This window comes from Carcharodon carcharias, chromosome 9, assembly GCF_017639515.1.
Source record: "Carcharodon carcharias isolate sCarCar2 chromosome 9, sCarCar2.pri, whole genome shotgun sequence".
Lineage (NCBI taxonomy): Eukaryota > Metazoa > Chordata > Chondrichthyes > Lamniformes > Lamnidae > Carcharodon > Carcharodon carcharias.
Genome location: NC_054475.1, coordinates 86,608 through 98,437, shown reverse-complemented (window position 1 = coordinate 98,437; position 11,830 = coordinate 86,608). Strand labels below are relative to the sequence as shown.

Genomic DNA, 11,830 nt, shown 5'->3' with positions numbered 1-11,830 from the left:
TTAAAAATGCTGATTGGAAGAAACCCTGGGCAGAATCTTTCCATCCTGCCTTTCCATCACAGTGGGAGTGAGCAGAGAATCTAGCGGGAGACAAAATGTCGGAAACCCGCCAGTGTAAAATCAGTTTGCAACTTACCCGGTGGCCAGTGAATGGCAGGTGGGGTATCCTGCTGACTAGTGATGTGGACGCTATTTGCACCATTACCATCTCATGAATGCTCATTACATTACCTTCTCGGGGGAACCACATGCCACCTTCCAATCTTGCGCCAAGCCAGCGGGAAATCGCGACAGCTGAACCTTGTTTGAAGAGAGTGGCATACAGCAGTCAGACCTCAGTTCGCTCACAGCTTCAAGGTGAGTGCAGCACTCATAGTCTACATGCTACAGTGGCACACCGGTCTCACTGCGTTATCAGTGGAACTCCACACTGCTGGGGCTGTAGGGTTGGTCTGTTCCCAATGGTTATCTCCGTAGTCACAGGGACACCATTGTGCAGCGGTCCTCAGGCAGAGACCAGTATTACAACCGGGGGTGGGGGGGTGAAGGGGTGGTCTGCTCTAGGTCGGTGCTACCCTTTCCCTGAAGGACAACGTTGTGCAGTGGTACTCAGACAGAGCTGAACATTCAGAGAGCAGCATTTGTACGTGTGCAGTGGGGGGAGAGGAAAGGATAACATATACATGGAGAGCAAAGGGGCAGGAAGGCTTTGCAAGGAGATGGCGGGGTAGGGGGAACGATGCTAAGTAGAGGGGAGACTGAGGGGTGAGAAGTTGGAGCCCGCAAGTGAAACTGAAACGCTGACAAACAAGGGGGTGGATGGGATACCTGTGGTTGGCGCTCAGATTCCGTGGCAACAAGCGATCAACCACAGCAATCAGAAAGGCTTCCACTCACTGAGTGGGGGCACTGAGCTAGGTCAGGTCAGGCATGTCATTCAGACCTTCTCCAGCCTCTGTGGGATTAAGGTGTTAACTCTCTGTGATGGCATCTCGGCCACCACGATGTGTCTGTTAATGCCTCTGATACGAGGCTGCATCAGCGACACGGCTAATAGGGCAGAAACCATGATAGAACATCACAGTTGCTATTGGTAACAGATTGTGAGCTTCACTATGTTCACCCATCAATCATTAATCTGTTCCATCTTGCATTTCAGAGAGAAGGATAAAGCAATTAATTGAATGAAGGAGAAGGAGGGGGATGTGATGCCGAGTGCAGTTTCAGGAGGAGGCCCCACCTGAGGCCAGGGTGAGGTGAGCCACAACAAAAACATGAGAGTCAGGAAGAGAGACCCAGACACCGGACCTAGAGCATACCAAAGAAGATTCTCCTTTTTACAGATGAATGAGAGACAATGCCATGTTTGTCTGTGCTTGTCCTGAGCTCTGGTAGATCACATCTGCCACATTCTTTGTGAAGAGATAATGTCCTGTGGAGATGCCCTTTGTAGCAAGGCACATCACTATGTGAGGTTTGCTCTCGATCATGGTAGATTCAATGGGTTTGCAGCTATCTCAGGTTTCCTGGGAGTGTGGGGTGCAATCAACTGTACCCATGTGGCTTTAAGGGCTCCATGGCATCAGCTGCTAACGTTTATCAATCAGAAAGGCTTTCATTCCATCAATGTTCAACTGGTGTGTGACTATTGGAAGCACATAATGATGTTTGTACCAGGTTCCCTGAGAGTTGCCATGACTCATACACCCTGAGTCACTTCCAGGTGTCTCACATATTTGAAGGGCCTTAATGTCTGCAGGGTTGGCTGCTTGGGGAAAACGCTGGCTGATGACTCTGATGCATCGGCCTTAGAGTGGTTTGGAAGAGGGGTACAATGCAGCTCACAGCTCCACACCATCCCTAATCAAGCAAGACCATTGGCATTCTGAAGATGCGCTTCAGATGTTTGGAACACCACAGTTCACTCCCAATAGGGTTTCCCACATCATCGCTGTGTGTTGTGCCCTTCACAACCTGGCACTGCAAGAGGTGATCCTTGAAAGAGGATGCAATGGAGCAGGATAAGACCTCATCACAGGATGAAGATCAGGTGGCTCAGGAACCTCACAAGGACGATGAGGGTCAGTTTGAATATGATGATGCCATAGAGGAAGCAATACGTGGGAGATGCGCCTGTGACATGTTAATTCCAGGAGGATTAAAGTCAAGGCAAGGGGAGATTATCACATTTCTCCAGGCTCTGAATGCCATTCCATTTCACTGAAAGAGACGTCCACCCTGTCACATTGTGAGCTACATCAGCATTCATACTCACACCTTCTAGCCTCATAAATCACCAGATCATGATTTCTAAGAAGCTCTGCGGTGCCACTGTATGCGTTTGCTTTGGGAAGTGAGAATCTATTCAGCAGCAAGAACACTGCAAAAACTCACTTCAAGCAGTCATTGTCACATTAATGAGAAACTACAGCAGCCACTGAGATGAGGACATGGTTGAGGATTTCCTCCTCCTATCCAGGTCTTGTCCTCTGGCACAGTCACTGAGGAGACACAACTGCCACTAATCCACCAAGGCTGCTGTTCTGCCCTCACACAATGGTGTGTCACGAGGAAGAAGGGTTACAAGCCCTTTAGTCACACACTTCCAATAAAGCTTTTAACACACCTCCCTGACATCACACAAGGATGCAGAAACCATCTTCAGTGATGTTGACATCACATGAATGTTAATCTCACAGAGGGACACTGTAACTGGGAGGATGACTAAACCTTGAAATAGGAGTATTCAAATGTACATAATCACACCTTCAGTTGACCAAGCCATTCACATCAACATTATTTTTACAGTATAGCACACCCATGACCCAAAAGTGATTTCAATATTTCTTAATTTTCCTTACCCTACCACTGCCCCTGGGTACAGCCCTGACATCCACAGCAGAGGTGGAGGTAGCCTGCTGACTGCTACATTCTGATGTCTCCAATGACCTTGGCAGACATCCTCTAGTAGCCTGAGGCCTGGAGAGCCCTGGCCTGATAAGGTTCTCCTGCTCAGAGGCAAATGCACCCTCCTCAGCCTGAGAGGCTGGAGTGGATGAGGTCACAGGTAGACAGGATTCTGAGTGGCTGCACACCTTGGAGTCTCCTGAGTGGAGGTACCAAGGGTGCCCTGCTGCGCTCATCCTCCATGTATGTGCCCAAGGGCCCCACCCTGACACTTTGAGGAGAGGGTGCACTTGGAGGGAGATCTAGGTGCCTTGTCTTCCCCTCTCGCCCACACACTAATGGTGCCCACCAGGGTGTGAGGCCATGGAATCTAGAGCCAAGCACAAATCCAGTAAAATCTACTGGATCAACGTCTCCAAGGTGGCTTCAAGCTTCCCGTGATCTCGAGGCGCTTGCATGTTGGAGCCATGACATCAGACAGAACATGGATGAACTCCTCCATCATTTGCTCCACTTTGCTGATTGACTGAGTAGGGTGACTGCTGTGACAGTTCTTCCTCAGCTTCCTCTTTGGACATGGTCTGTGGGCTGGGCCAGCCTTGTGAACCTCAATCTGCTGGTGCCTATAAGAGAGAGGAGAAAGTTTTAGTTCATGAGCAGGTGGATTACAGGATTGCCTGTCACTCACTGTGATTGTCAGATGGAGGAGTGATCCATGCTAGGTTGCTGAGACAATCCAATCTCTCCTTTCCCACAGGCGCGATCCCTGTCCTTCCCAGTGATCTCAGTGGCATCCTCCTTGATTTCCATGAGAGGATACAGTGTCGGCCATCCCTCTTCCCCAGTCTGCGATCTTTCCCGCCTGTTGTGGGAAAGCTTGCCATGGATGAAGACAAAAGAAAGGCAGGTGATGAGAAGCGATGGAGCATAGATTGGGAAAGATGCATGTCCCCTGTGTGTGGTGAGTCCTCTGCAGAAATGAAGTGTGAACCGCATGATAGATGAGATGGTGGCGATGTGAAAGTTTCCGTGAGACAATCAGTGCTGATATGTGTTCCCCGCTAATGGTTGTGTGAGCTCCCTAGAGAGAAGCCCTTTGAGTACATGATGCCATGATGAGAGTTTGATATTGGAGGGGGTTGAAGGGTGACTTACCCTGATGGAGCAGATGAGATCATTCATCTTCTTCCTGCCCTGGATAGTGTTTTGGGTGGTGCGGCAAGCGGTGCTGATTTCCTCTGTGATGGCCTCCCAGGCCAGAGAGGTGAGGCTAGTGTGCTTTCTAGAGCTGTCCCTGGGATAAAGCATACCCCTTTGCGTCTGCATTCATCTTAGCAAGGCCTGGAGGGTTACTGGTGCTGCCTTCTTTTTCTGGGTCACAAACATCACTAACAGTCTCCTGGAGACAAATGGGCTGGTGAGAGCGAGATGTGTGTGCTCGGCTGGTGTTTAAAAATGGCGCCTGGACCTTCAGGCCTGCTGGGTAATGGTGGGATAAGCGAATCAGCTCCCAACTCACCAGGTCATATGGAGAGATTCTTGCCTGTCCATAATTAATGAGCTTCCAAGAGCGGAATTGGGTGTGATTTCCCACCATTCCGAGCAGTGGGATATGCGCCGCAGAACCCACCTGCCACCATACTTTGATTCAAAAATGGAAAAATCCATCCCTTTCATAAAAGCCGAACAATAAGGTAACACAATGCTCCAAAAGACTAAATAGTTGATTTTTTTATTGCATTGGATTTCACAATTTTTATGATGGATTTTGGGTGTATAGTAAAGCTGCTCTGGGTCGCCCTGCAGAGTGACAGCAGAAACATATCACTCAGCTTGTAGCAGAGAATGTATTGAACAAGACGTAGCCTCGGCCCTTAACGTGAACTCCATGTCACTGTAAAACTGAGACAAGTCAGCAAATTCAGGCAACTGACAATATGCAGTCAAGATGAAGGATTCACATGCACTTTTAATCTCTGAAACACTTCTATCAATTTCCATATTGTAGCACAGAGGCCCCTAGGTGCCTGTCCCACAACAAAAACAATTATACTTGTATAGTGCCTTTAACCTAATAAAACATTCCAAGGCACTTCACAGGAGCATTATAAAACAAAGTATGTTATCGAGCGCATAAGGAGATATTAGGTCAGATGCCCAAAAGCTTGGTTAAAGAAATAAGTTTTAAGGAGTGTCTTAAAAGAGGAAAGTGAGATGGAGAGGTGGAGAGGCATAGGGAAGGAATTTCAGAGCTTGGAGTGTCAACAACGGAAGTCACAGCCACTAACAGTGGAACAATAGAAATTGGGATGCTCAGGAGTCCAGATCTCTTGGAGGGTTGTGGCATTGGAAATTACAGAATTAGAGAGGAGTGGTGAGACCATGGAGGGATTTGAAAGCGAGGATGAGAATTTTACAATCAAGATATTGCTTTACTGGGCGCCAGTGTAGGCCAGCGAGCACAAGAGTGAACGGACTTGGTGTGCGTTAACACACAGACAGCTGACGGAGGATAGAATATGGGAAACAAGCCAGGAGAACATTGGAATAGCCAACTCTAGAGGTAGCAAAGACATGATCAGGCTTTCAACAGCAGATAAGCTGAGACACCGGAGAAGTTGGGCGATGTTATGGAGGTGGAAATAGGTACTCTTAGTGATGGCGTGAATGTGATCAGAAGCTCATCTTCATGTCAAACATGACTCTAGAGTTGTGAACAGACTGGTTTATTCTCAGAATTTTGCCATCGAGAGGGATAGATTTTGTAGCTGGGGAACAGAGTTTGAAGTGGGGCCAAAATCAGAGGCTTCAGTCTACCAAATATTTAATTGGGGGAAATTTCTGCTCACTCAATAGGGTATGTAGGATGAGCAGTCTGATAATTTAGCAACATTGGAAGAGTCAAGGTAAGTGGTGGTGAGATAGAGCTGGGTGTTGTCAGCCAATGTGTGAAACTAATGCTGTACTTTCAGATGACATCACTGAGGGGCAGCATGTAGATGAGAAGAAAGAGGGGGCCAAAGATGGACCCTCTTGGGGCAGCAGAGGTAACAGTGTGGGAGCAGGAAGAGATTGATGCTCTGGCTATGATTAGGTAGATAAGAATAGAATCAAGTGAGAGCAGACACAGGCAACTGGATGATGTTGGAGTGGCATTGGAGGGGGTAGGTGTTGTTAGCCATGGCAAAGCCTACAAGAAGCTCAAGAAAGATGATAGGTATTGACACAGCAGGGAGAGAGATGGTGTCACTCGTCTATTTCCAGAAATCATCTTACAGACTGCTAAAAGCAACCAGGTATTGTAATAAAAGACATTTCAAAAGGATGATTCTGGTCACATGGCCTCTTTCTCTGTAATGATTTGAGTGTCCCACAGTCCCACAGAGATAATTGATTAGCTCATGTCTGGTCAGACCTTGGCTAGTGTGCTTTGGCCTTGGTGATTTTTCTTTTTAAATCACTTCTAAATGGACCATTCTATCCTGCAATGAGCTAGGAAGAACATATCAGTGCCTTCTATATAGCCATTGTCCTGGTAGACTTTCTGCCTCTGTCTGATAGCTTGAGATGTAAGCCCCAAGAATACAAATGGTGAGAGCGAATTCAACTTTGAAGCAATTCTTGACATCAGCTGGTCTGAAATTCCATTGGTGGCTTGCCTTGGCAAATTAGGAATGCCCTAATTGTAATCCACATTGAAAATTCCCATCTTGACCTACTTGCAATTCCAGAAATGACAGGTGACCTGTGGCAGCCACCTTAAGTCAGTGTTTTTCCTTGCTTTACAAGTAATTTTAAAGAAGTTTAATATATATTTGATCAATCAATGAAACTAAAGATTAATATTCCGCATGTACACAACACATCATCATGACAGTAGTATGGGGCCAGTTCTTCCTCTATTTTGTGAGGCCACTCAGTTTTTAGGTACTGGCTAACGTTCCGTCTGTCACCGATTCTGCCTTCGACTCTTGCGCAGCAAGATTCATGATCATTTGCAAAATATTGTGATCACATAGTCTTTGATGGTGCAAGTCAGTTCACTATTGCCATCGCAGTCTGTGATAGTAATATGGCTAAGCAAGTCAGCTACTCAGTAGTGTGAGCCTGAGACATACTTGGCCTCGAAGTTGTACTGTTGATGACGCCTTAACAATCTGTAAGTGCATAGATGACAATGACCAGATCCCAATGTAGCTAACAATGTCAGTGCTGTGTGTGGAGAGTGAACTTTATAAAGTAGAGATACGGGTGCCAATGTTCACAAGTTTGGATGCAGGAGATCCAGCTCTCCAGTAGAGTATTTACATTCAATTTCTGACAACAGAATAAGTGAAAAGTCATTTGTTTCCTTCAAAAGAGTACAGCTCCAATTGCATTTCCTCAAGCACCTGTTGTGACATACATTTCCGTATGTGGGTTGAAATGCGTAATTACTGGCAGAGATGCTATCTTCACCTTTAACATATCAAACAGTGCTGTGCAATTGTCCATATCCATTGAGCATCTTTGTACAGTAGCTTTCCAGGAGGCTGTACAATCTCTGCATGCTTAGGAATGAATTTGTGCTAAAATTTGCAGTACCAAGGCACAATGACAACTCCTTCACATTAGACGGGGTTGGAAGAGAATGAATGGCTTTGACTTTGTCTTTTGTATGTTTTACTCCAGCAGTTGTCTTTCTGTACCCTAGAAAATCAATCTTAGGTGCCACGAATATGCATTTACGCTTGTTGAGTATCAAATTGTAGTTTGTAAGTCAAGTCAGCACTGCTGATAATTGTTGATCGTATTCTGCTTTGTCCCTTCCATGGACAACATAGTCATCAAGGAGCTTTAGCGTCCCCTCAATGTCTGACAATAATAAAGAAACAATCTTCTGGAATGCGCTAGGTACTGAGATTAGTCCATAAGACATTCTGTGGTACTGAAACACTCCTTCATTAGTAACAAAAGGTGTATCCATTAGTTGTATCCAAAGAAAGCTCAGTTCAATGCTGAGCTTCATGATGACTGGAGTCATGAAATGATGTTCATAGTTGTTAGATTGTAGGAAGTGGATACTTTCCTGGAATGATAGCTTTGTTGACTGCTTCAAGGTTGATGCATCTAAATTCACCATTTTTGCATTGTCTGATGACTAGGTTCAATATCTATGGAGGTTAGTTCATTTGCTGAATGATACCATCTGCTTCAAGTTGTTTCTTCTCCTGTGACACTTTGGCACGGATCACAAATGACAACCATCTCAAATTTTGTGAAATTCGCAATGCTGACATGGCAATATCCCTTCATTTCCCCAAATCCAGTAAATAAGGAAGGAACTGTTGTACACAGTCTGTGTCATCAATCACTGTATTACTGTAAGCTCCAGTGGCCTCTTCAACTTTGAAGCCAAGCTTACTGAACAGGTTTACCCCCCCCAACCCTTAGGCTATCTTTGGCCAAGTAGAAGGTGAACTCATCGTAGGTGATGTTTTTGTTCAGCACTGGAACTGTGATTGTTCCAAAAACCAGAATAATTAAGTTATTGTAAGCTTGAAGAGTGTCTGTTGCAGGAGTGAGAGAAAATTGCGAAAAATGGTAGAAGTTGTTGCTCAATATCGATACTTTTGTGTCCACATCAATGCTGAATGACACTGAAATGTCCATGATATTGACTGTCCGATCTTTAAAATGTCCCAATGCTTTATCATTTGTGATGGTGTACATATGCTGTATTTCACTCTCACAAATAGATACCCCCACGTGTTGAACTGATGAAGTCTTATTTGAAGACTTGCACACTTTTGCGCAGTGTTTCATTTTTGAGGATTAATTACACGTTGCCTCTTGAGCTGGACATAGGTGTTGTGAATCGATGGACATCTCCACAATTTGGGCACATTTTTGAGGGTACCTGATCATTATGGGCCAAGTGTTGATGAGACTGCTGAGGTCTCTTTCTCCGTAACTCTTGCACTTGAGCTGGTTGGGAAAGCTGTGCCTGCGATCCTGAGACTGATGGTACATTTCTGTGTACCCTCTTCAAATAAAACAGTAGTAGATTAGATTTGGACAGCCAAGGTCATGGTTCTTCCAAGGATAAATCATCATCCTCCATGAGGAGGCATTCTCTAATTCATGGCATTGTAGTTTTTCAACAACTTGGTCATGGATTAGTTCCTTGATTATTATGCCAAATTTGCACATGGAAAACAATTGGTAGAGGCAGAGAGGGAAAGAGGAACTGAAATAAATTAGTATCTGTTAAAAAGCAGTACTGGAGAAATTAATGGCACTAAAAGTTGAGAAATCTCCTGGACTGATGATCTACATCCTAGAGTGTTGAAAAAGGTGGTTGTAGAGATAATGGATGCATTGGTAGTGGCTTTCCAAAATTCTATAGATTCTGGAATGGTTCCTGCAGATTGGAAGGTAGCAGATATAACACTACTATTTAAGAAAGGAGAGAAAGAAAGCAGGGAACTACAGGCTAGTTATCCTGACATGTGTAGTAGGGGAAATGCTAGAACCTATTATGAAGAATGCGATAACTGCACACTTAGAAAATTATGCAGCCATGTATTGTTTCATAGGCTCACTGTTTCCCTAGTGTATCAGGTGCAATGCATGTGGTTTGATCATTACACTTTTTTCTGGAATTAAGTATTTTTTGGGATGTTTACAGCTGAATCAAACATAGGCATGTCTTCTGTGACCTGATTCAAATAAGCAAGCATGAAGGCAGCAGCTGGTTACTGGGTACAGCTAGTCACAGACTGTAAGCTAGGGAATTTGGTGAATGAGGGAATTGGGTGCAGTGTGAGAGGACGCACCATTTACTTAAGCAGCTACCTTAATATTAAGTTTGAAAGAGTGCAGGTAGTGGCGGACCAGTTTAAAAGACCAAGACTTAGTCTGTGGATTGACTGTGTTCTGAGAACATTTCAAACTGTGATGTCATGAGGGAACGGGTAAGTTGATAAATCCCCTGCACTGATGATCAACATCCCATTGTGGTGAAAAAGGTGGTTGTAGAGATAGTGGATGCATTGGTGGTCACTCTTCAAAATTCTATAGATTCTGGAATGGTTCCTGCAGATTGGAAGGTAGCAAATGTAACCCCACTATTTAAGAAAGAAGAGAGAGAGAGAAATTAGGTAACTACAGACATGTTATCCTGATACCAGTAGTAGGGGAAATGCTTTAATTAATTATAAAGCATGTGATAACTGCACACTTTTAAAATAATGATAAAATTGGACAGAATTAGCATGAATTTATGAAAGGGAAATCATGTTTGACAAACATGTTGGAGTTTCTGTTACATCTGAGGATGTAACAAGCAGAATAGATAAAGGGGGACCAGTGGATGTGGTGTATTTAGATTTTTAGAAGGCTTTTGATAAGGTCCTAAACAAGAGGTTAGTAAACAAACCTAGAGCATATGGGATTGGGGTAATAAACTAGCATGGACTGAGAATTGGTTAATGGACAGAAACAGAGAGTGGGAATCAACAGGTCATTCTCAGGGTGGTAAGTTGTATCTAGTGGGGTAGCATAAGAATAAGTGATTGGGCCCCAATTATTCACAATCTATATCAATGACTTGGATGTGGGGTCCAAATGTAATATTTCCAAGTTTGCTGATGACACAAAACTAAGTAGGAATGTGAGTTGTGAGGAGGGTGCAAGGAGGCTTCAAGGGGATTTAGACAGGCTAAGTGAGTGGGCAAGAACATGGCAGATGGAATATAATGTGGAGAAATGTGAAGTTTTCCAATTTGGAAGTAAAAACAGAAAGGCAGAGTATTTTTTTTAAATGGTGAGCGGTTGGGAAGTGTTGATGTCCAAAGGGACCTGGATGTCCTGTTTCATGAGTTATGAAGGCTCACATGCAGACACAGCAAGCTATTAGGAAGGCAAATGGCATGTTGGCCTTTATCACAAGGGGATTTGAGTACAGGAGTAAGGATGTCTTTCTGCAATTGTAGAGAACTTTGATGAGGATACACCTGGTGTAATGCCGACAGTTTTGGTTTCCTTTACTGAGGAAGGGTATACTGCCATAAAGGGAGCGCAATGAAAGTTCACTAGACTGATTCTGTGGATGGCAGGATTGTCCTATGAAGAGAAATTGAGGAATCTGGGCCTCTGTACTCTGGAATTTAAAAGTACGAGAAGCGATCGCATTGAAACATACAAAATTCTTACAGGGCTCGACAGGGTAGATTTAGGAAGGATGTTTTCCCATGGCAGGGTGGAGGGAGGCTTCTAGAACCAGGGCACATAGTCTCAGAATAGGAGGTATTTAGGACTGATGTGAGAATGAATTTCTTCACTCAGAGGGTGGTAAATCTTTGGAATTCTCTACCCCAGAGTGCCATGGAGGCTCAGTTGTTGAGTATGTTCAAGACAGAGATTGATAGATAGTAAAGACTTCAAGGGATATGGGAATAGTGCAGGAAAATAATATTGAGATAGAAGATTAGCCATTATCGAATTGAATAGTGGAGGAGGCATGAGGGGCCGAATGGCCTACTCCTGCTCCTATTTTCTATGTTTCTACTCGCTGGCCTTCTGCCCCTAGACAATATATGAGCATCGCCTTCTTGCAGGTTGCAGCTACCGCCATATGCAACTTTACCAAGTTGGTCTTGACCCTGAAATCCATCAATCCCATGTTTTGTGCCTCAGTGATTTGCAGGGATGACATTCGCCAGGTTGTGTGTGTGATCAGGAGTTTTATTACAAATGCTTTTAAAATCTCTGCAGCTGCATTCCTACTGCCTGGTTTTTGTTTGTCCAATCACATCCACAGGCTTAACTGACAGCTCACAGCAAATGAACAGTCAACAGAGACACAAAGGCAAACACTGAGGAACTGAAGAAATGAACATAATGCCACTGCTTATCCACCAAGACAGTCCTGACAGGCCAA

The 11,830-nt window shown here is 44.5% G+C and overlaps 1 protein-coding gene across 1 annotated transcript in view; it reads left to right on the top strand.

The window, feature by feature from the left end:
- Nucleotides 1–4,362: 4,362 nt before the first annotated feature.
- The window catches only part of LOC121281970 (acidic mammalian chitinase-like), a 42,428-nt gene continuing 34,960 nt past the window's right edge, over nt 4,363–11,830 (top strand). Inside the window, exons 1-2 of the mRNA XM_041195259.1 lie at nt 4,363–4,390; nt 5,880–5,954. Of these exons, the coding sequence (XP_041051193.1) occupies nt 4,363–4,390; nt 5,880–5,954 (103 nt within the window). The remainder of the gene's footprint in view (nt 4,391–5,879; nt 5,955–11,830) is intronic.